The sequence below is a fragment of the Camellia sinensis genome, chromosome 13, assembly GCF_055761805.1.
Source record: "Camellia sinensis isolate YWXY chromosome 13, ASM5576180v1, whole genome shotgun sequence".
NCBI lineage: Eukaryota > Viridiplantae > Streptophyta > Magnoliopsida > Ericales > Theaceae > Camellia > Camellia sinensis.
In genome coordinates this window covers 87,400,887-87,421,268 of record NC_138973.1, presented here as the reverse complement: position 1 = coordinate 87,421,268, position 20,382 = coordinate 87,400,887, and the positions used below count along the sequence as shown (strand labels likewise).

The following is a 20,382-nucleotide window of genomic DNA, read 5'->3' as shown; positions in this document are numbered from 1 at the left end:
TCGTGGCGCCATTCAGACAAGGGGCAACTTTCCGTTGCCATTCAATGCGCCGTGGCGCCGTTCAAACAAGGGGCAACTTTCGTTGCCATTCAATGCGCCGTGGCGCCGTTCAAACAAGGGGCAACTTTCCGTTGCCATGCAGCTCTCTTCGAGCAAGGGAGCAATTTTCGTCCAGATCCGAGGTTGTGCGTCTCAAGGGTAGGTTCCGTGCTCATTCAGCAGTGGTCGTTTGCGAAAATAGTCTTTGAGAATTTTTACTGAGGTTGACTAATTTTCTCGAAAATTGTTTCATCTTTTCCAAAAACTGGACTATTTCTTGGACCAAAAAAAGGAAAATTTTCAGTGCTCATAGCCTGACTTGCATGATTTTCAAATCAAAAATTGAACAAGCATGTTAATCTAACTTTCATGTTGGTCAAAATTGTTTTAAAACCAAAATAAAAAATGGTCAAAATGATGAAATAGGGGCACAGTTGAGTCAGATGTTCTGTCTTCCTCCTGTTGTCAACTTACTTGCCAGAAAGGGAACTCTACTTGCCGAAAGGGCACCATATTCGCCAGAAAAGGGCACCACTGAGGCTGATCACAAAACGGCTAAAGGTTCCCTCATCCTCCAAGCAACAAGGTATCAAGCCAAGTGCGAAGCACGAACCGGAACGGGACAAGATATTCCACTCCTTTATCTAGACAAGTCTGATCACGTCCAAACTCCCCAGCAGAGCATCGTCAACCGATGTCAACTGCAGATTTGCTACACACCCAATTGTAGCGCAGCCCTTCTTTGGAAGAAATTCACTATTGTGAACAAGAATCAAAATCTGGTAGAATACCAGGGGCAAGGGCCCACGACTTCCTGTTTATCCATCAACTGCCCAGGGGAGGGATTGAAAAAAAAAACGAGAGATTAAAGAATAGAGAGATGTGCGATGAGAGAAAAAAGTGAGAAGAGGGCTTTTTCAGAAAAATAGAGCTTGAGGGCCGAGTGATGTGAGGATCACAAATAAGAAAGGGTGGGAAACAATACCCAGGGAAACAGGCTCCATGTGCACATTTGAGTCTTGTGTTTTATTTTTTCTGTCTCGATTCTTGTTGTGAGTCGCTTCGAGTGTTACTCGATGTGTTTAGGTTGTTTACCTTTTGTTTTCCGTTGCTGAGTCTTTTTCACTGTGTGTAGTCGTAGGCTCAATACCCGGTTAAGAACTCATTTCTCAATTTCAAAAAAATCATCTTGTGCTCAGAGTGTTGTGCCATTCTCCACATTTGTACAAAACAAGATTTGTTCTTTCACAAACAAGAACAATATAAATACAGAGCATAGCATAGCAATTAACCATTTCAACCATCAGAGTAACAATCATATAAGAAATACTTATAAAGTCATTACCAATAATGCTTTATTCTCAATCAGGGTAACCCCACTACAGCTAGGAAGCTTCATTGCAGTCACCAAGCGCTTGATCTGCCAATTGATGGGCAGAAAATCCAAAACTCAAAGAAGTATGTTGCGTAGCCACATTCGGGACGTTCCAACACTATTCTGCATTTAAGTGAAATTGGATAGGAGTAACCCCATCATCCCATAAGTACAACAAATTAAAAAGATGGATTCTATTCTAAAGCACAACTTGTGTTGCCAAATACACCTGTTATGTCTTTCAAAAACAAATATAAATGATTGGAGGTCTCGACACCACCCCCACTCAACAGGCCAATTCCGAAATTGTAGATATCTCGCCTAAAATTAAAGGAAGAGTGATTAATAGATGTAAGAACTCACAGCCAATAAAGATGGAAGTGAAAGTAAATGATATTAGGTAATTTCACTATTCACCATATCAAAACTAAGTTCCCGTAATGTTCTTTACTTGCTCCACCAGCGATATTAGACAAGCCAAGCAATAACTAGCCTTCTCTCCCTTTGTGCATTGTATGGGAGCAAACTTCAATAATGACTGGCGTTGAGAGAAAAGCTGTCCACGCATAATTAGAAATGGCAGTAACATGAGAAACTAAGAATTAACAGTATAAGTGTTCAATCAAAACATCAAAACTGAACTAATAAAGCATACCTATTTGCAAGCCAATGATAATCTACTAAAATAATCAAATATCAAAGAGTACCAAACAAAAAAACAAAAAAAAAAAAAATTGACTAAAAAAAAGAAAAAAAAAAAATTCCACCTACCAGCAGTATTTTATAAAATAAATGAGTACATAAATTAATATGAACACATGAACCCTGCCAATTGCCCGCTTAAAAAAATGGTCACAAGCTCCTCGTTTGGATCCGGATAACAAAAAAAAAAAAAAAATCAAATTTTTTTCCCCATGAATGGTGACAATAGGAACTAGTTGATTTCACAAACAAGAACACGATACATACAGAGCAATTCAATTTTCCAATTCAGAGTAGGTTTAAATGAACATTCGATGTAATAGAGTAACTGAATTCAAATCAACAATAAAATCTAAAAACTAGTAAAATCCATTTAAAAAAAAAAAAGCCCTAGCCGTAAAAATGGAGAGAATATGAGATTACAGAAAGAGAGTGAGAGAGAACTCCATACCTGTTCATTGCCCTTGGTCATTGCTCCATTTCTGAAATCGAATTTCTAATTGAACAGAACAATAGGATCAGATTAGAATCAGATCATCTAACGAACTAGGGCAGAGCAATTGCATCAAACTATCCAGATCATGAAGGCCTAAAATCGATTCAGATAAAAACAGATCCAAATCATATGGCCTCGATCTCCTTCTCTCTCTCTTCGATTCTCCTCTGTGCTTCGTAAAATAAGAAGTGAAGGGAGAGAGCGAGATCACGATCTCTTGGATTCTCCTCTGTGTCTAGACAATTGTCCTTCTCTCTCTTGGATTCTCCAAATCACGATCGAGCGAAATCAGATTTGGGAAACGAGAGCTAGGACGGGTTTAAGTAAAATGGAAAGCTGATCCAGATCTGTTTGAGGGATGAGCTCGGTTTCGGATCTATGGAGTTGCTTCGGTGCTTTGTTCGGGGGGAACTTGGGTGTTGAAGTTGATCCAGATCTGTCTAAGATTTCATTCGAGCGCTCCTTTTCGAGTGGGAGTTTGAGGGGTGAACTTCATCCATATGTATGGTGGTGTCTCGGGGGTTGTTCGATGCTTTGGGTTGTCATCACCGGGGCTTTTGCAGTGGGTGTGTTCGGAGTTTGGATCGGAAAGCTGTGTCCGACCATGGAAGTGGAGATGGCAGTGGGTGTGCTCGGTTGCAATGAGTGCTGGGTGTGGTGTTTTTTTCCAGCCATGGAGTTTTTCCGGCCATAGGTGTAGTTTCAGTGTTCCGGCCATAGAGTGGGGGAAGCCCGATGGAGATGTCAGGCGTGGGTGAAGGCTGGTGGTAGGAGTATCAAGAGCAGGTCAGCTAGGCGTGGTTGGCAGCAGCTTAGGTGTGGGCTTGGCGTGTTGCAGAAGCTTAGGCGTGGGTGGCGTATTCAGATGGGTGGTTGGCCTTGGGAGTGCAGCTTAGGTGTTGAATTAGTTTTCTTTAGTTTGTTGTTTAGAGGATTGCAAGAGCTGTTTGGGTATTTTAGTGGGATGATTTGGTGGGAATCATGTATTTTACTTTCTGTTAAGTTTTTCTTAATTTTTATATTTTTTAAAAAATTTGTGAGGCAAAGGGGTTAGTTGTATGGCTGCAGGTAGTAATAGTAGGGGTATTTTGTACCTTCTGAATCTCTCTCAGTGCATTTCATCTTCTTGTACCTTTAATTTCAAGTTGATTAATGAAATTTTTCTTTGCTGATCAAAAAAAAAAGTAAAATGAAAATAAATAAAAGAAAATGAGAAAAATAAATTGGGCAAATTAATGACAAGTAAAATGTAATTTGGAATCGGGGGTGTGATTTCTTTCATCTCCCATCTCATCAGATAAGCAATCTATGGAATTGCCCCAACTAACCATTGGTGTGAAGAAGAACAATCAGGAAATTGGTTGGCGAATTCTTTGGACTTTTCGGTCTTGTTTGCAAGTGAATATTTTAGCAACAAAATTGTTTGAGGGCTCGAAAGCTCTTTGGCTCGAATTGGCTCGAAATCTAAAGCGACGTCGTTATGGGTTTTTTTTTTTTTTTTAATCTTCTTCCTTTTCTTGACCCAGGCCTCATTCCTCTCCTCTTGCCTCTTATATTGACTACACATCCTCTCTATCTCTCGCCTCTCTCACTTGTCTGTTGAAGCAGTACGAAGGACGATTGAGGTAAATCCCAAATCGAACCATGTTAGGGTTTATGTTTGGCATCAATTTTTTGTAGAAATTAGTCGATTTTTTTATAGAAATTAGCCATGTTAGGGTTTAGTAGAAATTAGGGTTTATAATAATGTTTGGACGACTGAGGAGGACTAATTTTTTGTAGAAATTAGTCGAACTATCATTGAATCTGTTAGCCTTTGTGTCCATTTGAAATGCTAAGTATTATACAATCTAATGGCTTGGTATGTGATAGTTTTCATTTGATGGCTTGGAATGTTTGATTGCTTAACATACCCAAAAATACACCTATGTGAACTCTGTGTTGGGTTAACAAATTCAAATGGTGAACAGATCCTCGATTAATTTCTACTAAACCCCAAAAATACCAAGCCATTTGTATTTTGTTTGTATTCACCTATGTGTCTGTGTTTGGGTTAACATATTCAATCCATTTGTTTGTATTCTAATTTGAAAACTATGCTCATTTGTATTCAATACATTTGACATAGCCTCTGTGTCCATTTCTGTTAGGATTGAAATACAAATCAATAACAGATTGAAAACTATGACATACCAAGTGTATATTTCATTGGTTATCCTCTGTGTCCATTTGATTGAATCTGTTAGCATTGCTTGTATCTGTTAGCATTGAATCTGTTAGCATGCCAATTGTATTCATTGAATCTGTTTGAATCTGTTAGCATTGAATCTGTGTCCATTTGATTGAATTTTACATAAGGCACTTAATATGTTAGAAAATCCAAGATGGTATGTTTTGAGATTAGCACTTAATATGTTATGTCAAAGACACTTGGTATGTTTTGAAAGTTACTGATGAGGAACAGATTGAAAGAGACTTATACAGATGTGTATTTCAGATTTGTATTTCAATATGATGGCTTGACATAGTTTTCAATCTGCAATACACTTGGTATGTGCATTTCAATCTGATGGCTTAACAGTTTTATGCTACGCTTAATGATAAATGGATATTTATAATTTTACTAGGCTCATTTTCTGTATTATAACAGCTTAAAAATCTTTCTAGGCTCAATGATAGATGGCTCTATAATTTTACTAGGCTCATCTGAAAATTATAATTTTACTAGGCTCAATACACTTGGTATGTGCATTTCAATACAGTTTTACTAGGCTTAATGACATAATTCATTCATCTTAACAGTTTTATGCTAGACTCAACGACTTTGAAAGTTACTGAGACCTTTGACCAGTTTTATGCTAGGCTTAATGACATAGTTCATTCATCAATACAGTTTTCAGCCTATGTGACAGCATACCTGAAGTAGAATTGTATGTAAAGTCCTTAGATCTCTTTTTCAATGTTATAGACCAAAAGTGACTGTAATAGAATAAGGGACATAAAAATACACAGAATTGGTAGGCTTTTTGCAGACTTATGAGTTGACTCTTTCTAAACACCAAATTCGTAAGTAACTAACAGATTCATAAAACTTAACAAAACCCAAAACAGATTCATAAGTAATAGATTGAAAGAGACTTATCATCTGTTTGAGATGGATACCTTTGAAAGATCATTGTAAGTGTCAACATTGATTTTATGCATTCACTTTGTTATCAACATTGAATTTGATGATATTATTTGTTCCAGTGAATGGATCCGACTGGTCCAAGCTCCTTAGGCCCACGTCCAAATGATCAAGCCCACCGGATATCTTGCAAACAAGTTCAACGGAGAACTGGGTAGTCCCCCAGCGAACCCTCCGACGAGCAAGTTAGGGAGAGAAGTAGTGTATAGAGGAGAGATTAGAGATAGAAAAGCTTAACCTTCTTCTTGCCTTCAACGTTTGCTTATATCTTTTGGTAATCATTTCGCTGTCCCTTCCGACCTGCCCTCCTCGCCGAAAGTCTATGCTATAGCTTACCTTGTTCAGGGTAAGGAGGCCCTGTTCCGACGGAGAGGTGTTGTCGTAATAAATGCTGTGATGGACTGCATTAATGGTGATGTGTAGTAGCAATAACTTTGCAGATCTTTGTCTGCTGATGTGGCTCGTCCCTCACCTGCCGTGTGTCTGAATGTCATTGGCTCTTTATGCCATGTTGGACTCCAACTGTCCTAGACCTCACCAGCTGGGTTATGCATTGGGCTCCAAGTGATAGGCTTGGATTGTTCATAGTGATTCGTGGCCTTTGTGGGCTTATACACGTCAGTAGTCCCCCATTCCCGAGTGCAGCTTTAGTCCAACGAAGGGAATATTAATGAAGTAGATGAGGGTGTTAAAGATTGGCAGGATGGAGGTTGACCGGCAGGGGTGACCGAAGGGGTGAACCGACCGGGAGGTGGTCCGACCGTGCAGGGCGACCGAGTGGAGAGGCCGATCACAGGGAGGACCGACCGCAAAGGTTTGGCCGAGTGGGAGGGTCGACCACGAGCGGGACCGACCACGAAGGGGGTCGATCGCGGGGGTTGGCCGAGTGGGAGGGTCGACCACAAGGAGGGCCGACCGCGAAGGGGGCCGACCGCAGAGGTTGGCCAAGTGGGAGGGTCGACCACGAGGAGGGCCGACCGCGGGGGTTGGCCGAGTGGGAGAGTCGACCACGAAGAGGGGGCCGACCGCGGGGGTTGGCTGAGTGGGAGAGTCGACCACGATGAGGGCCGACCGCGGAGGGGGGCCAATCGCGGGGGATGGCTGACTGGGAGGGTCGACCGTGAGGAGGGCCGACCGCGAAGGGTGGGGTGGAGGGGCATGGGGCTCGAGAGGCAGCGTGTCACGTGGTGGTGTGAAGTGAAAAAGATATGGTAAGGGGAGGGGGCAGTGGATCGTGGTCGTACACGTGGCAACATCCCGCGGGGGGAGGAGATTAGGCGCCAGATCAGAAATGAAACAATAGGTCATTATGGGTGTTAAAAAGACAGTTTTGGCGGATGATTTGAAAAGTTTTCAAACTGGCAAAAATTAATTGGGATCCTTAGAATACGGGCAAACCGTGGGCTTTTGGCATCATTCGATTCACCTACTTGTTTACAAAAAATCAAAACATTCCAAGTGTTAATTCCTTTGTTGCTCATAATACACCTCTGCAACATTTTTTCAATTTCCTTGCACCTGCATCCGAAGCGATTCGCAGACATACCATAGAGATGGCCCAAGAAGAAACTACGAATGTCAGGGTGGATCCACTTGGTGATGATGATACAGTGGAGTTGACGCAGTAGTACCGGACGGAGAGGGTGGGGGAGTTGGTAGGACAATCCCATGGTTCCACCATGATAGCATCTCCAAGGCTAATCAGCCAGGCAGAACCAGATCACTGGCACACAAAGGCAGACAGATCCACTCTTACACCGGCAGAGTTTGAGGGAATAAGGGGGAAGTACCAGATTCCTTTGGAAATAGGATTGAGGCTGCTGACATCTACCGAGAGGCCGTCGGATGTATGACCGGGGGAATTTAGCGAGGAAGCATTGCGGGGAGGCGTGAGGCTACCGCTGCCTCAAGTTGTGGTTGACGTGTTGAATAAACTAGATGCAGCGCCAGGTCAGTTGATGCCAAACGCCTGGAAAATATTGATGGCGTACGTGAGTTCCTGGCCGCAAGCAACGGGAGGGTTGGCCTTGACAGTAGATGAGTTCTTCTCGTGTTACAAGGCCTCCGGCCAGCAGGACACTTAGGTTACACTGCAGGCGGTGGCGGGGCGAGGTCTGGTGGCGGATCTGCCATCTTCGGTAAAAGGCTGGAGGCCAAGGTGGTTCTTTGTGGCCGCGAACAGCGGGGCGGGAGTTCGTACAACTTGGAAAGTGCCCACCAAATCGGTCGAACCCAAGCTGGACAAGGCGACTGAGGACCGGGTGAAGAGGGTAAGGGATTGAAGGAAGGAGAAAGGAGCAAGGTGGGACGAGCTGGTCCTACCGTCGGTGCTGTTTGCCTTAAACTTGGGACCGCAGCCGTTGGGAGGGGGTCCAGAAAGGGAGGAGTTGGAGGTGCAGATGAAAGCGGAGGAGGAGGAAATGAGGTTGTTCGCGCCGGCGGACAAGTATAAGGAGTCCCAACTGGGGCCCGCTTCGAAGCCGATCGTGAGAGAGCGGATCTGACCGCGCCCCAAGCCGTTGGGGGAGAAAGACTTAGGCAGTTTTGTGCCCCGACCGCCCCCAGTGGATCCTGTGAAGGAACGGGCGAACAATGAAGGGGATGCTCTAAAGAAGAAAAAGAGGAGGGTGGGGAGGAGTTAAGAAGAGCCTGCCCAGAAGAGAAAGAAGGGAGTGAGAGCAGAAGAGGCTAGTATGGCGAAGGAGGCAGAAGGGGGGGAAGTGGAGGAGACCCTAGGAAGAGTAATGGCCCTAGAAGCGGTGGACATTGCCTCAGAGGTCAGGAAAGTTGTTCCAATAGTGGCGGCGATCGCCGCAGGGGTCGTGAGGGTCGCCCCTAAAGTGCAGGTAGAAGGTGGGGCAACTGGCCCTGAGCCAAGAAGGGGAGAACAGCCGCAGGGGGGGCCTGTACCCTACAAAGGAGGAGTTAGCCGGACCACTGCGATCTACCACGCTCGTGCAGTGGCTGGGCGGCTGGAAGGAGAAGAAGGCCCAGCCAGGGCGGGGGTAGATCGCCTTGTTGGAACTGTAGAAGAGGCAGCCTTGCGCTCAGCAGCCAGATTCAATGAGGTTGAACTACTGAGAGGGTTATGCTCCGCTCAAATGGAGGTGACCACCTTAGTAGGGGCTCTGCTGAGGAAGGCAGGGGCTGCCAAACTCAAGGCAGAGGAGGCTAGGACGCAGCTTGCCAAGTTGAAGAAGAAGAGTGCAAGTTAGGAGAGTGCTCACTCTGATTTGCAAGCGGTCAAGGTGGAGTTAGAGGACACACGCCACCAGGTTGTGTCGCTCGAGTTCCAACTGGCTGGCGAGCAGAAGAGGTTGGATGAAGCCCAAAAAGCCTGCGCAGTCGGAGTCGAATGACATGAGGAGGCGATGAGCAGTAATGAAGAACTGGTCAGGCAGAAGGATGAGGCAGCCAGGAAGATTAGCGGTCTGTAGAAGCAGCTGGAGGGCGAGCGTGCAAAGGCACTGGAAGAGAGGGAGAGCCTTCAGAAGGAGTTAGAGGCAAAGAGAGACAAGGTGACTGCTGAGAGGGAGACCTTGAAGAAGGAGTTGGAGGCAGAGAGGGCTAAGGCAGCCTCTGAAGCGGCGACCCTGCAGAAAGAGCTGGACGAAGAGATGACGAAGGCAGCCTCTGAAAGGGCGGCTTACCTCGATCTGTATGTGACAGCGGTGGATCAATTCAAGGGGTCTGCTGAGTTTCAGATGGCAGTGGATGCCGCAGTCGCCAGCAGCTTAGCGAGGGAGGAGTCTGGGGGGGCGGGCCCATCGAGGACGACCACTGGGGGCAGAACTGAAGCGGAAGTGATTGAGAGCTTCCAACAGTCAGACTTCTATAAACACGAAATGGCTAAGTTCTGGGACAGTGGCTGAAAAATGTTCAAACGTAAGGCTGAAGAACTGTTCCCAGACTTAGACCTCAGTAGTGTAACAATTGGTGAAGATGATGTGGCCCAGACCCCCCTAGATGAGGGTATTGAAGAAGAAGACCTGGTCTCTAGTGAGGAGGAATGAGTGGAGTGAAAAAAGTTTGTACTTAAAAGTTTTGTTTTTTTTTTTTTTGTTTGCTCTTGTTTTGAATGGCTGTAATGAACTCATGTACAAATTTCTGAATAAATAAAATTGCAATTATGTTTTCGTTTGATTGTCTGTGCTTGTACAGCTGAAATGAATGAGGTGTATAACTCATTGTGAAGTGCAAAGTGAAGTTAAACTTGTAATAAGAACTAAGTGTAAGAACTCCTCAGTGTAAAGTGAAGTTGAAGTTATAATAAAAACTCAATGCAGAGTGAAATTAAGAACTCCTCAATGCAGCGTGAAATTGAACTTGTAATAAAGACTCAATGCAGAGTAAAGTTAAGAACTCCTCAATGTAGAGTGAAATTTAAAATGTAATAAAATTATAAGTTTGTGTTTGCCACACTACTGAAGTAGATTAGTGGTTTATTGGAGTGAGGCTTGGCTCGTAAGGGAACAGGCTGACTTGTAAGAGTTTGATTGAGAAGAAAATAACCTAACTTGTAAAGAAAACGTGTAAGAACGTCATTGGAATTTGACTAAGCAAAGAGTGGTGTAAAGACTTGGACTTGGAATTGTGACTAAGTATGTCAGCTAATTTCATAAGTATGAAGTTTGCATAGATGGCTTTGACCGAGCCCTGCATGCGTGCTTAGTTGGGGCTTAAGCTATGATGCACTGACGTCGTATGGAACTCAGTCTGAACCTGGAATTGTGGCGCTCGGTCCGGCTGAGACTTGTTATGCTTAGGCTGGTAGAGGCTTGGTCTGGCCGAGTGCTTCATACTCAGTTTGGCTGAGGCTTTATGATGCTCAGTCTGGCTAAGGCTTTTCAGTGCTCAATCTGGCTAAGGCTTTTTGGTGCTCAGTCTGGCTGAGGCTTTATGATGCTCAGTCTGCTAAAGCTTTATGGTGCTCAGTCTGGCTGAGGCTTTATGATGCTAAGTCTGGTTGACGCTTTATGATGCTCAGTCTGGCTGAGGCTTTATGAGAGTGTTGCAATCAAAATGTCATGGAGACACCATACAGATAACTAAAATATATAATGGATGACAGGAGAAGTGTAACCTAGTTAATTGAAAAGTTACATTGCGTAAGGAGATATCAAGAATGTGTAAATTTGTCGAAAAAAAATACAATAACTGAGCGATACGAAGCTTATTGAAAGTAACGTTTCAGGTGTTCGACGTTCCAAGGGTGGGGGAGGTCTCGACCTTCCATGTCCTGAAGTCAGTAGGTGCTCGGACGTGGTCAGGCTTTCACAATGTAAGGTCCCTCCCATTTGGCTGCCAGTTTACCCTCAGTCGGATTGTTGGTGGCAAGAGTTGCTTCTCTCAAGACAAGGTCCCCTACAGCGAACTCCCTTGGTCAGACTTTTCGGTTGTAGTGTGTTCTCATTTTCTGTTGGTATGAGGCCAGTCTGACAGCGGTGGTCTCTCTGAGTTCTTCGATTAGGTCCAGGTCTGCCTGACGGAGCTCTTTCGTTTGTGCTGGATCCGGATGTAAAACCCTAGGTGTAGGCAGACCAACTTCTATTAGAATAACCGCCTCAGCGCCGTATGTTAAGCGGAAAGGGGTTTCCCTGGTGGGAGTCCGAGCTGTAGTTCGGTAAGCCCAGAGTACATTCGGTAGTTCCTCAGCCCAAAGTCCCTTAGCAGCTTCGAGCTTAGTTTTGATGATCTTCAGGAGAGAACGGTTGGTGACCTCGACTTGGCCATTGGCCTGGGGATGACCGGGGGAAGAGAAACATGGTTGAATCTGGAGGTCGGCACAGAACTTCCTATACTTGGCGTTGTCAAATTGTTTGCCGTTGTCGGAAACGATGGCTTGAGGGATGCCAAATCTACAAACGATCGACTGCCAGATAAACTTGGTTGTGTTCCGCTCGGTAATGGTGGCAAGGGGTTCTGCCTCTACCCACTTGGTGAAGTAATCAATGGCGACGATTGCGAACTTGGTCTGACTTCGGCCGGTGGGAAGTGGACCGACCAAGTCGATTCCCCATTTGGCGAACGGATAAGGGCTGCAAAGTGTGATCAACTCTGTAGGAGGAACATAGGGGATGTGGGCAAAACGCTGACACTTATCACATTTGAGAACGAAATCAGTCGCGTCTTGATTGAGAGTTGGCCAGAAATAACCGGTACAGAGTATTTTGTGGGCTAAAGACCTGTCTCCCGAATGATTACCACAAATTCCCTCATGGATTTCCCGCATTACATAGGTTGCTTGAGCCGAATTGACGCATCGCAGGTATGGGCATGAAAAACCACGTTTGTACAAGACGCCGCTGACCAGGATGTAATTGGACGACCGGGCCCTGACTTTGGCGGCCTGCTATTGGTCATCTGGGAGTTCCCCCGTTGTCAAAAATAGGAAAATGTCGGAGGTCCAAGGAATGGGTTCGTTTTGGAGGAACTACACTTCTTGTAAGTCGGGTGAGATGGTCGGGTGGGCTAGGTATTCGAGGCGGACACCGTGGCTGAGGTCGGACTGGTCTGCAGAGGCCAACTGAGCCATCTTATCTGCCTTGGAGTTTTCCGCCTGAGGTATGTGCTTGATGTGGAAGGTATTGAAGAGGCGAACAAGAGGGAGGGCCATATCCCTGTAAACCCGCATTGTGTCCTCCTTGGCATCAAATTCCCCCGTAATCTGGCCGACGATGAGCTGGGAGTCACTGAACACCCGGATGTGGCTGATTCCGATGTCCTTGGCAAGGCGGAGTCCTGCTATCAATGCCTCATATTCGGTCTCATTGTTACTGGCATTAAACAAGAAACGGAGAGCACATTTGAAATAGCCACCCTCAAGGGCGGTGAGAATGAGGCCGGCCCCACTACCTTTCCTGCGGGATGATCCGTTCACGTTGAGAGTCCATGAATGCGGGTCTTCTGGCTCGGTAAGGGTTGGTGGGGGTGGGGGCGCAGCGGTTGGGGTAGGATTAGTGAATTCCAAGATGAAATCCGCGACGGCTTGTCCCTTAATTGCTATTTGAGGCCTGTAGGAGATATCAAACTGACTGAGTTCCACTGACCACTGCATGAGTCTGTCGGAAAGTTCTGGTTGTTGAATGACCTTCTTCAAGGGTTGGTCGGTGAGAACCACTATGGAATGGGCCTGGAAGTAAGGATGGAGCCGTCTAGAGGCGGTGACCAAGGCCAAGGACAATTTTTCTAATAGCGGGTAATTTTGCTCTACTCCCCTGAGAGCCTGACTGATGTAGTAGACTGGCCGTTGGACGGAGCCGTCTTCCCTGATAAGAGCTGTACTGGCTGCGGTGCTTGAGACGGCTAAATAGAGGAAGAGGGGCTCGCCCGTAATTGCTTGTGAAAGGAGGGGGGATTTGCCATGAACTGCTTCAACTGCTGAAAAGCTTCTTCAGATTTCGTTGTCCATTCAAAAGTTTGCCGGAGAACTTTGAAGAACGGTAGGCACTTATCTGTTGCGTGGGAAATGAAGCGGTTGAAGGCCGCAACTCGGCCAGTGAGCCTTTGAACCTCCTTAACCGTTCTGGGTGATTGCATCTCAATCAAGGCCTTGATCTTTTCAAGGTTAGCTTCAATGCCCTGCTGACTGACCATAAAACCCAGAAACTTCCCAGATCCTACGCTGAATGCGCACTTCTCTGGGTTGAGCTTCATTTGGTACTTGTGTAGGGTGGCGAAGGTCTCTCGTAGATCGGACAGATGATCAGTAGAGAGTTTGCTCTTGACTAGCATGTCGTCGATGTAAACTTCCATATTCCGACCTATCTGATGATGGAAAACGACATTGACCAACCGCTGGTAGGTGGCCCCAGCATTCTTCAGTCAGAATGGCATCACGCGGTAGTGGTAGGTACCTCGATCGGTAATGAAGGATGTATGTTCCCGATCGAACGGGTGCATCAGGATTTGGTTGTATCTAGAGAAAGCATCATGAAGCTGAGCATTTGATGACCGGTCGTGGCGTTGGCCAGCAGATCTATACGGGGAAGAGGATAGCTGTCTTTGGGACAAGCGCGGTTTAGGTCAGAGTAATCGACACAGAGTCGTGATTTGCTATTGTTCTTGCGGACTAGGACCACGTTTGACAACCACTTAGGGTAATCCACGTTTTTGATGAATTGGGCCTCAAGGAGCTTGTCAACCTCTGCGGCTATAAGTGTATTGCGCTCTGGATGGAAGATGCGCTGCTTCTGGCGGTAAGGTCGGAAATGGGGTTCGATGCTAAGACGGTGAGTTATGAAAGAGGGGTCAATGCCCGGCATGTCTGAATAGGTCTAGGCAAATACATCATTGTGCTCGATCAGAAGGGCGGTAAGGTCGGCCTTAGCCTGGGGGAATAGTTGGCTGCCGATCTTGGCAGTCTTCATAGGGTTGGTAGGATCGATGGAAATCTCAACGAGCTCCTCCACTGGTTCTCCTCTAACTAGCTCGTCCTCATCTCGGATGTCAAGTCCTTCAATGATCATGGCCTCCTTCAGTTTGACTTCCTTGAGTGAGGCGACATAACATTCCCTGGCTACAATCTGCTCTCCCCTTACTGTCCCGACGCCTAGGTCGGTAGAGAACTTTATGGCGAGGTGGTAGGTTGAAGTGATGGCTTGGAAAGCGTTGAGGGCGGTGTGGCCAACGATGATGTTGTAGGCAGAGGGACAGTCGACCACAAGGAAAGTGACCAACTTGGTAGCCTGTCGTGGGTATTCACCGATGGTGAGGGGGAGATCGATGGAGCCGATGGAGGTCAACCGGTCGTCAGTGAAACCGACCAAAGGGGTTTGAAGAGGAGACAGGCTTTCCTCCCTAATCTTGAGCTGGCGGAAGCAGTTGAGGAATATGATGTCTGAAGAATTGTCGTTGTCAATGAGAACCCGCCTGACCTTATAGTTGGAGAGGATGGTAGAAATGACGAGAGGGTCATCATGAGGATAACGGATGCCTGTACAGTCGGCGTCCGTGAAGGTGATGGGCTCTGTCCACTGCTTGGGCTGTTTGGAGGGTCGGTCTACCGTGGTAACTGCTCTGTCCGAGCCTTACCTTATCTTCCTGAGCTCTGCCCTCTGAGCGGAGCGGGATGGTCCGCCACAAGCAAGGCCACCTGAAATGACTCAGATTTCACCAACTGGCGGAGGGGGATTACCTGGTGGCCGAGGCTGTTGTGGGGGGCGATCATGGCCTCGGTTAGGTTGGGCTGGCTGCCGGAGTGGGGTACGCCGGCGGTTGTTTCTAAGGGGCTCGATTCTTTGCCTCTGCTGTAGGCGGGTGTCCGTGAACTGGCTGAGACGCCCTTGACGGATAAGGGTTTCGACCTGATCCTTGAGGTTGATGCAGTCATCAGTGTTGTGGCCATGGTCCTGGTGGAAACAACAATATTTGGACTGGTCTTTCCGGTTGGAAGGGGTCCGTGAGGGTAGGGGCCATTTGAGGGGGTAGTCCCGTTGGATCTGGTGGAGGACTTGTTCTATGGGAGAATTAAGGGGCGTGTACCGCTCGAACTGACCGGGCAGTCGGGCTGGTGCCGACCGGTCAGCACGAGGAGGTCGGTCGGTATAGTAGATTGTTTGGCGATTATACTGGGTGTTTCTAGGTTCTGAGTCTTTTCTCTTTTCTCTGGGGGTCGGGTTTTTAGATATTGGATCCTGTCGAGCTGCTAGTGAATCTTCGGCATTCATGTATTTCTGGGCTTTGGAGAGTAGGGCGGCCATGGAGGTCAGGGGGTTTTTTGACAGGGAGAAGAGGAAATCGGACGATCGTAGCCCAGCCATGAAAGCCATGAGGATGACCTCGTCATCGTTTTTCGCTACCTGCAGGGCTTCGGTGTTGAAGTGGGTAACGAAACTGCGCAGCGACTCCTCCTCGGTCTGACAGATATTAAGGAGTTGGGTTGCAGGGCGGCGTTGGCGCTGGGCTCCAATGAAATGGCTAAGGAAGGAGTCGCTGAGATGCTAGAAAGTGGAGATAGAGTCTGTTGGTAACTGGCTGAACCACAGTCGAGCTGACCCCTTCAGTGTCACAGGGAAAGCCCGACACATGATCTCGTCTGGGAAAGCATGGAGGATCATGAGGGTACGGTAGGTCTCTAGATGGTTGACTGGGTCCGTCGTACCGTCAAAAGAGCCGATAGTGGGCATTTTGAACTTGGCGGGCAGAGGTTTGTCCCGGATGGAGGCAACAAATGGTGAGCTTGCCGTTGTAGAGGGTTTATACTGAATGTTCTGCATGACCCCTTGGAGTTGGAGCTTCATTGCTCGGAGTTCAGCGTCCCAGAGGGGAATGTGGTCGCCATGGTTAGTCAATGGGGGCTGGACGCTGCTGGCTTCCCCTTCAGGGGCTGGTGCCACGACCGAAGGGTGTAGGAGGGGAGGTGGTAGATTTATATGTGGGGGAGGAGGTTGCAAACCTTCCAAGTTGGGTGGATAGGGTTGCGGAATAGTATGGCTCGGGGCTCTTTCTTGGTTGGGTGGAATATCTGGAGGTGGTGGAGGAGGCATCGGAAGGTTTCTTTGGAGTAAAGCATTTATCAGGGCCTGGTTTTGTTCCGCCATGCGGTTAATGTTGTTGGTAAGCTCAATGATATACTGTGGTGGGTTATTTGGATTGGAAAGGTCGGTTTGATGGTCTGCAGCATTATGGTGAGAAGCCATGGATCTAGTCGTAACCATACACTTGGATGGGTAGGAGAGAAATGTTGTTAGGACAGGGTCTCCGACGACAATGAGCACAACTGACGTCCGGATAAGAACCAGTTTTCCACAGACGACGCCAATTGATGATACTATTTGTTCCAATAAATGGATCCGACTGGTCCAAGCTCCTCAGGCCCACGTCCAAATGATCAAGCCTACCGGATATCCTGCAAACAAGTTCAGCGGGGAACTGGGTAGTCCCCCAACGAACCCTCCGACGAGCAAGTTAGGAAGAGAAGTAGACTATAGAGGAGAGATTAGAGATAGAAAAGCTTAACCTTCTTCTTGCCTTCAACGTTTGCTTATATCTTTTGGTAATCATTTCGCTGTCCCTTCTGATCTTCCTTCCTCGCTGAAAGTCTATGCTGTAGCTTACCTTGTTCAGGGTAAGGGGGCCTTGTTCCGACGGAAAGGTGCTGTCGTAATAAATGCTGTGATGGGCTGCATTAATGGTGATGTGCAGTGGCAATAACTTTGCAGATCTTTGTCTGCTGATGTGGCTCGTCCCTCACCTGCCGTGTGTCTGAATGTCATTGGCTCTTTATGCCATGTTGGACTCCAGCTATCCTGAACCTCACCAGTTGGGTTATGCATTGGGCTCCAACAGATGGGCTTGGATTGTTCATAGTAATTCGTGGCCTTTGTGGGCTTATACACGTCAGAATTTAAGCATTCAACATTCATGAGAATTTAAAGTTGCTTTGTTATGAAGATTGATGTAGTTGAATCTATTGGTATTTTTTATGCAGATAAAAAAAATGGCGTCATCTTCTACTAATCCTGTGAAAATAAGATTAAAGCCAAGATTCTGTTATTGTGGAAGAACAGCATCCGTTCACATTGTACGAACCAATGAGAACGGAAACGAAGGACGTGTGTTTTTTGTTTGCCCAGACAAATATGTAAGTATCTGTTCTATAAATTAATGTTTCACTTTTTACAAATTTCATTTGTCTTATTTGATTAACCGATTCTTGTGCATTGTAGACTGTGAACGAACACTACAATTTCTTCAGCTTCGCAGATGATGATGACAATGATGTTACCTCCACAGATATAAGAACTGAAGAAATCAATGAGCTAAGGAGAAGGCTTGGTGAGCACGATAGAAGGCTCGAAAGGATGGAGAAGATTTTGAAGGCAATGACTTATGTCATTGTATTTTTTGTATTTTTTTACTTTATCATGTAAATGAATGTAATAGACATATTTTGGGAAGTGTTTGAATGGATGTAATGGAAATACTTGAATGACGTATTCTATTATGTAATGGACATATTTTGTAATGGACGTATTTTGTAATCGACATATTTTGTAAAGGACGTATTGTATTACAAAATTTGAATGCAGTGTTTGAATGGATCTATTTTATTATGGATTGAACAACCATAACAGATTGAATGGATGAATTTACTGTTTGAACAAACATAACCTGGACCATTTTATTAATAAATCTTTAACAGATTGAACAACCATTCCCTGGAGCATTTTATGATGAATCTGTTTGAATCAATGTTTGAATGGATCTGGAGCATAACAAATTGAGCATAACAGATTGAGCATTCATGGAGCATTCAACATTCATGGAGCATAACAGATTGAGCATTCATGGAGCATAACAGATCTGTTTGAATGGATCTGTTTGGATCTGGATCTGTTTGAATTCAGGCAGATTCACAGACAGATTCAAAATTCAGGCAGATTCACAGATTCACAGACAGATTCAGCATTCAAGCAATCTAGAGCATTCATGCATTCAAATACAGATTCAGCAATCTGGAGCATACAACTTCAGCATTCAACGTGCAGATTCAACCTGGAGCATTACCATAAAATATAACCTGGAATATGAAAAACCTAGAATATAACCCGGAGCATTCAACATACAGATTCAACATTCAACCTGGAGCATTCAACCTACAGACATACATTAAAAACATGGAATATTACCATAAAATCTGGCTCATTCAATCACATTCACCATAACAGATATATACATTTCACCATTCAAAAACTGGCTCATTCAGTTACATTCATAGACTTAATCTGAACCATAACCTAGAGCATTGAAGCAGATTCATTGAACATAAAATATTACCATTAAAGTAAAAGGTTTCATCTCCAAATAGATGATTTACAACAGCATTTTTTTAGTTCTCATTCAGCATTTTTTTACAACAGGTTTTTTTTAGTTCTCATTGAGCATTTACAATAGGTTTATCTGCATCAGCAATCAGATTCACCATTCTGCACCAACAATCAGATTACCCATCTTCAGGTAATGCACCACCAATCAGATTCAGCATTCTGCATCTCTTTTTCCTGAAAAAATTGGCATCTTTATTTAAATACTTTAACATCTCCATTACATCCCAACCTGATACAATCGAAACATCTCATATTTGGAATTGGCCCCCTATATACAACGTGGCCAAGTCAATGCATATAGCTCCCAATTAAAAGCAGTGATAAAAAATTATCATTAAAGCGATTGTTGAATTTTGAGTATGAGATGTGTCTCCAATATTGTCCACCGTTTGCATTTGACTAAACTGTGCCTATTCAATAAACAAGTACACTTTACAAATGTTGTCCATTCAACATATATATCAATTAAAACAAGAGCAAATATTTTAGTTTAAACATTTACCACGTACCGGTACATACATACTCTGTTGTATGCCATCTATGCCAGGAAAATAGTAAGGTGCATTTTGCGTCGCCTTATAATCATAGTAACACAATTTCATTATACATAAAATACATTAAACTATAAAATTACCAACAATATAAAAATTCAAATACATACCAGGTCATGACAAGTATTGTATTGCATATCATCGGTACTAGGAAAATTTAATTTCGAGGCTGACATTGACGAACCGTGTGTCCCTATAGTAAGACACAGACACATAGGTGAATAATTTATCTTAAATACATTCAACAATTTCCATGCCACACACAACAAAAAAAACTTACTTGTGCTTTTGGAGGTTTTTTACTCTTTTCCTTCAACCGATTCACTATTGCATCCACTTTGCTAACCTTCCGTTTGGTACATGGACGTCCTCTTCGGCGAGCAACCATTGAACTAAGCATGTTGCGAGACATGCTTGCTTTTGTAGTACTACGAGCAGACGGACTTCTCAACAAAGTATTAGAATGTGGTACATTACTAGTAGAAGGTGGTGCATGACTCGCACTACCTGATTGATCTTTTCTCACTCTATCTTTGATTTCTATCAACCCAAGATAAAGCACTTCGTGTTTACCATTATCGTTGCCAGCAATTTCTATGATTTCGCCCAATATCTTGTGGTATTTGTCATGCAACTTTGCATTAAGAACAGCCTCGGCTTTAGTGTATGTGGTTGGAATGCATGTGTACCCTCTTTCGATATCTTTTTTCCATCTTGATACAATGTATTTATCTGGCACCTGATATATACACCTCTCAAGTAGCACAGTAATTGCATGGGCACACATAATGCCCCAAAACTCAAACCACCGGCACATACAATGCAATTCACATTCAGTTGCATTAAAGTATACAACAAATTCCACCGTCTTTATTTTCTCACCCACAAGCACAGCCTCCTTCACATGATAAGTACACATTGCTCCCTCCTCTTTGACAAGATTCGCACGACAATACAATAGTCGTTTCAATTCTACTTGCACTTCTTTAAACTTTGCATTCGTGTATGCTACACGAAATTGCTTCTCAAACTCATATACCGTTAAGCAATCATACAATTTGTTTCAAGATTTTAAGTCTGCTTTCATCTCTTTCTCAACCTTACTTCTCAAGGCATGATCATATTGTTCAACAAATTGCTTTAAAGTTGTCTTTGAGTTCACATATCCATAAAAAAATGCGTTCATGCTCTCACTTCGTTGT

General features: G+C 44.9%; 2 protein-coding genes across 2 annotated transcripts; both read right to left on the bottom strand.

Annotated features, from left to right (window-relative positions):
* Positions 1–1,305: 1,305 nt before the first annotated feature.
* On the bottom strand, positions 1,306–2,959 carry LOC114276676 (uncharacterized). The gene is made up of 4 exons (XM_082902776.1): positions 2,568–2,959; positions 1,866–1,970; positions 1,644–1,735; positions 1,306–1,537 (listed from the first exon to the last, which is right to left on the bottom strand). The coding sequence occupies exons 1-4, from the start codon at positions 2,586–2,588 to the stop codon at positions 1,444–1,446; spliced, it is 312 nt and encodes a 103-aa protein (XP_082758902.1). The 5' UTR covers positions 2,589–2,959; the 3' UTR covers positions 1,306–1,443.
* A 15,796-nt stretch (positions 2,960–18,755) lies between these two features.
* Positions 18,756–20,099, bottom strand: LOC114276643 (uncharacterized). The gene is made up of 4 exons (XM_082900696.1): positions 19,484–20,099; positions 19,291–19,373; positions 19,139–19,204; positions 18,756–18,803 (listed from the first exon to the last, which is right to left on the bottom strand). The coding sequence occupies exons 1-4, from the start codon at positions 20,097–20,099 to the stop codon at positions 18,756–18,758; spliced, it is 813 nt and encodes a 270-aa protein (XP_082756822.1).
* Between the last annotated feature and the right edge of the window lie 283 nt (positions 20,100–20,382).

Excerpts from the sequence above, each read along its gene's own strand:
- LOC114276676 (XM_082902776.1), bottom strand. The coding sequence starts at position 2,588 with ATGACCAAGGGCAATGAACAG. Across the intron at positions 1,971-2,567 it reads TGACCAAGGGCAATGAACAG|CTTTTCTCTCAACGCCAGTC; the intron begins GTATGGAGTTCT and ends ATGCGTGGACAG. Across the intron at positions 1,736-1,865 it reads TAATATCGCTGGTGGAGCAA|GCGAGATATCTACAATTTCG; the intron begins GTAAAGAACATT and ends CTTTAATTTTAG.
- LOC114276643 (XM_082900696.1), bottom strand. The coding sequence starts at position 20,099 with ATGTGTACTTATCATGTGAAGGAGGCTGTGCTTGTGGGTGAGAAAATA. Across the intron at positions 19,205-19,290 it reads ACAATACTTGTCATGACCTG|GCGACGCAAAATGCACCTTA; the intron begins GTATGTATTTGA and ends TATGATTATAAG. Across the intron at positions 18,804-19,138 it reads AACAGAGTATGTATGTACCG|GAAAAAGAGATGCAGAATGC; the intron begins GTACGTGGTAAA and ends CAATTTTTTCAG.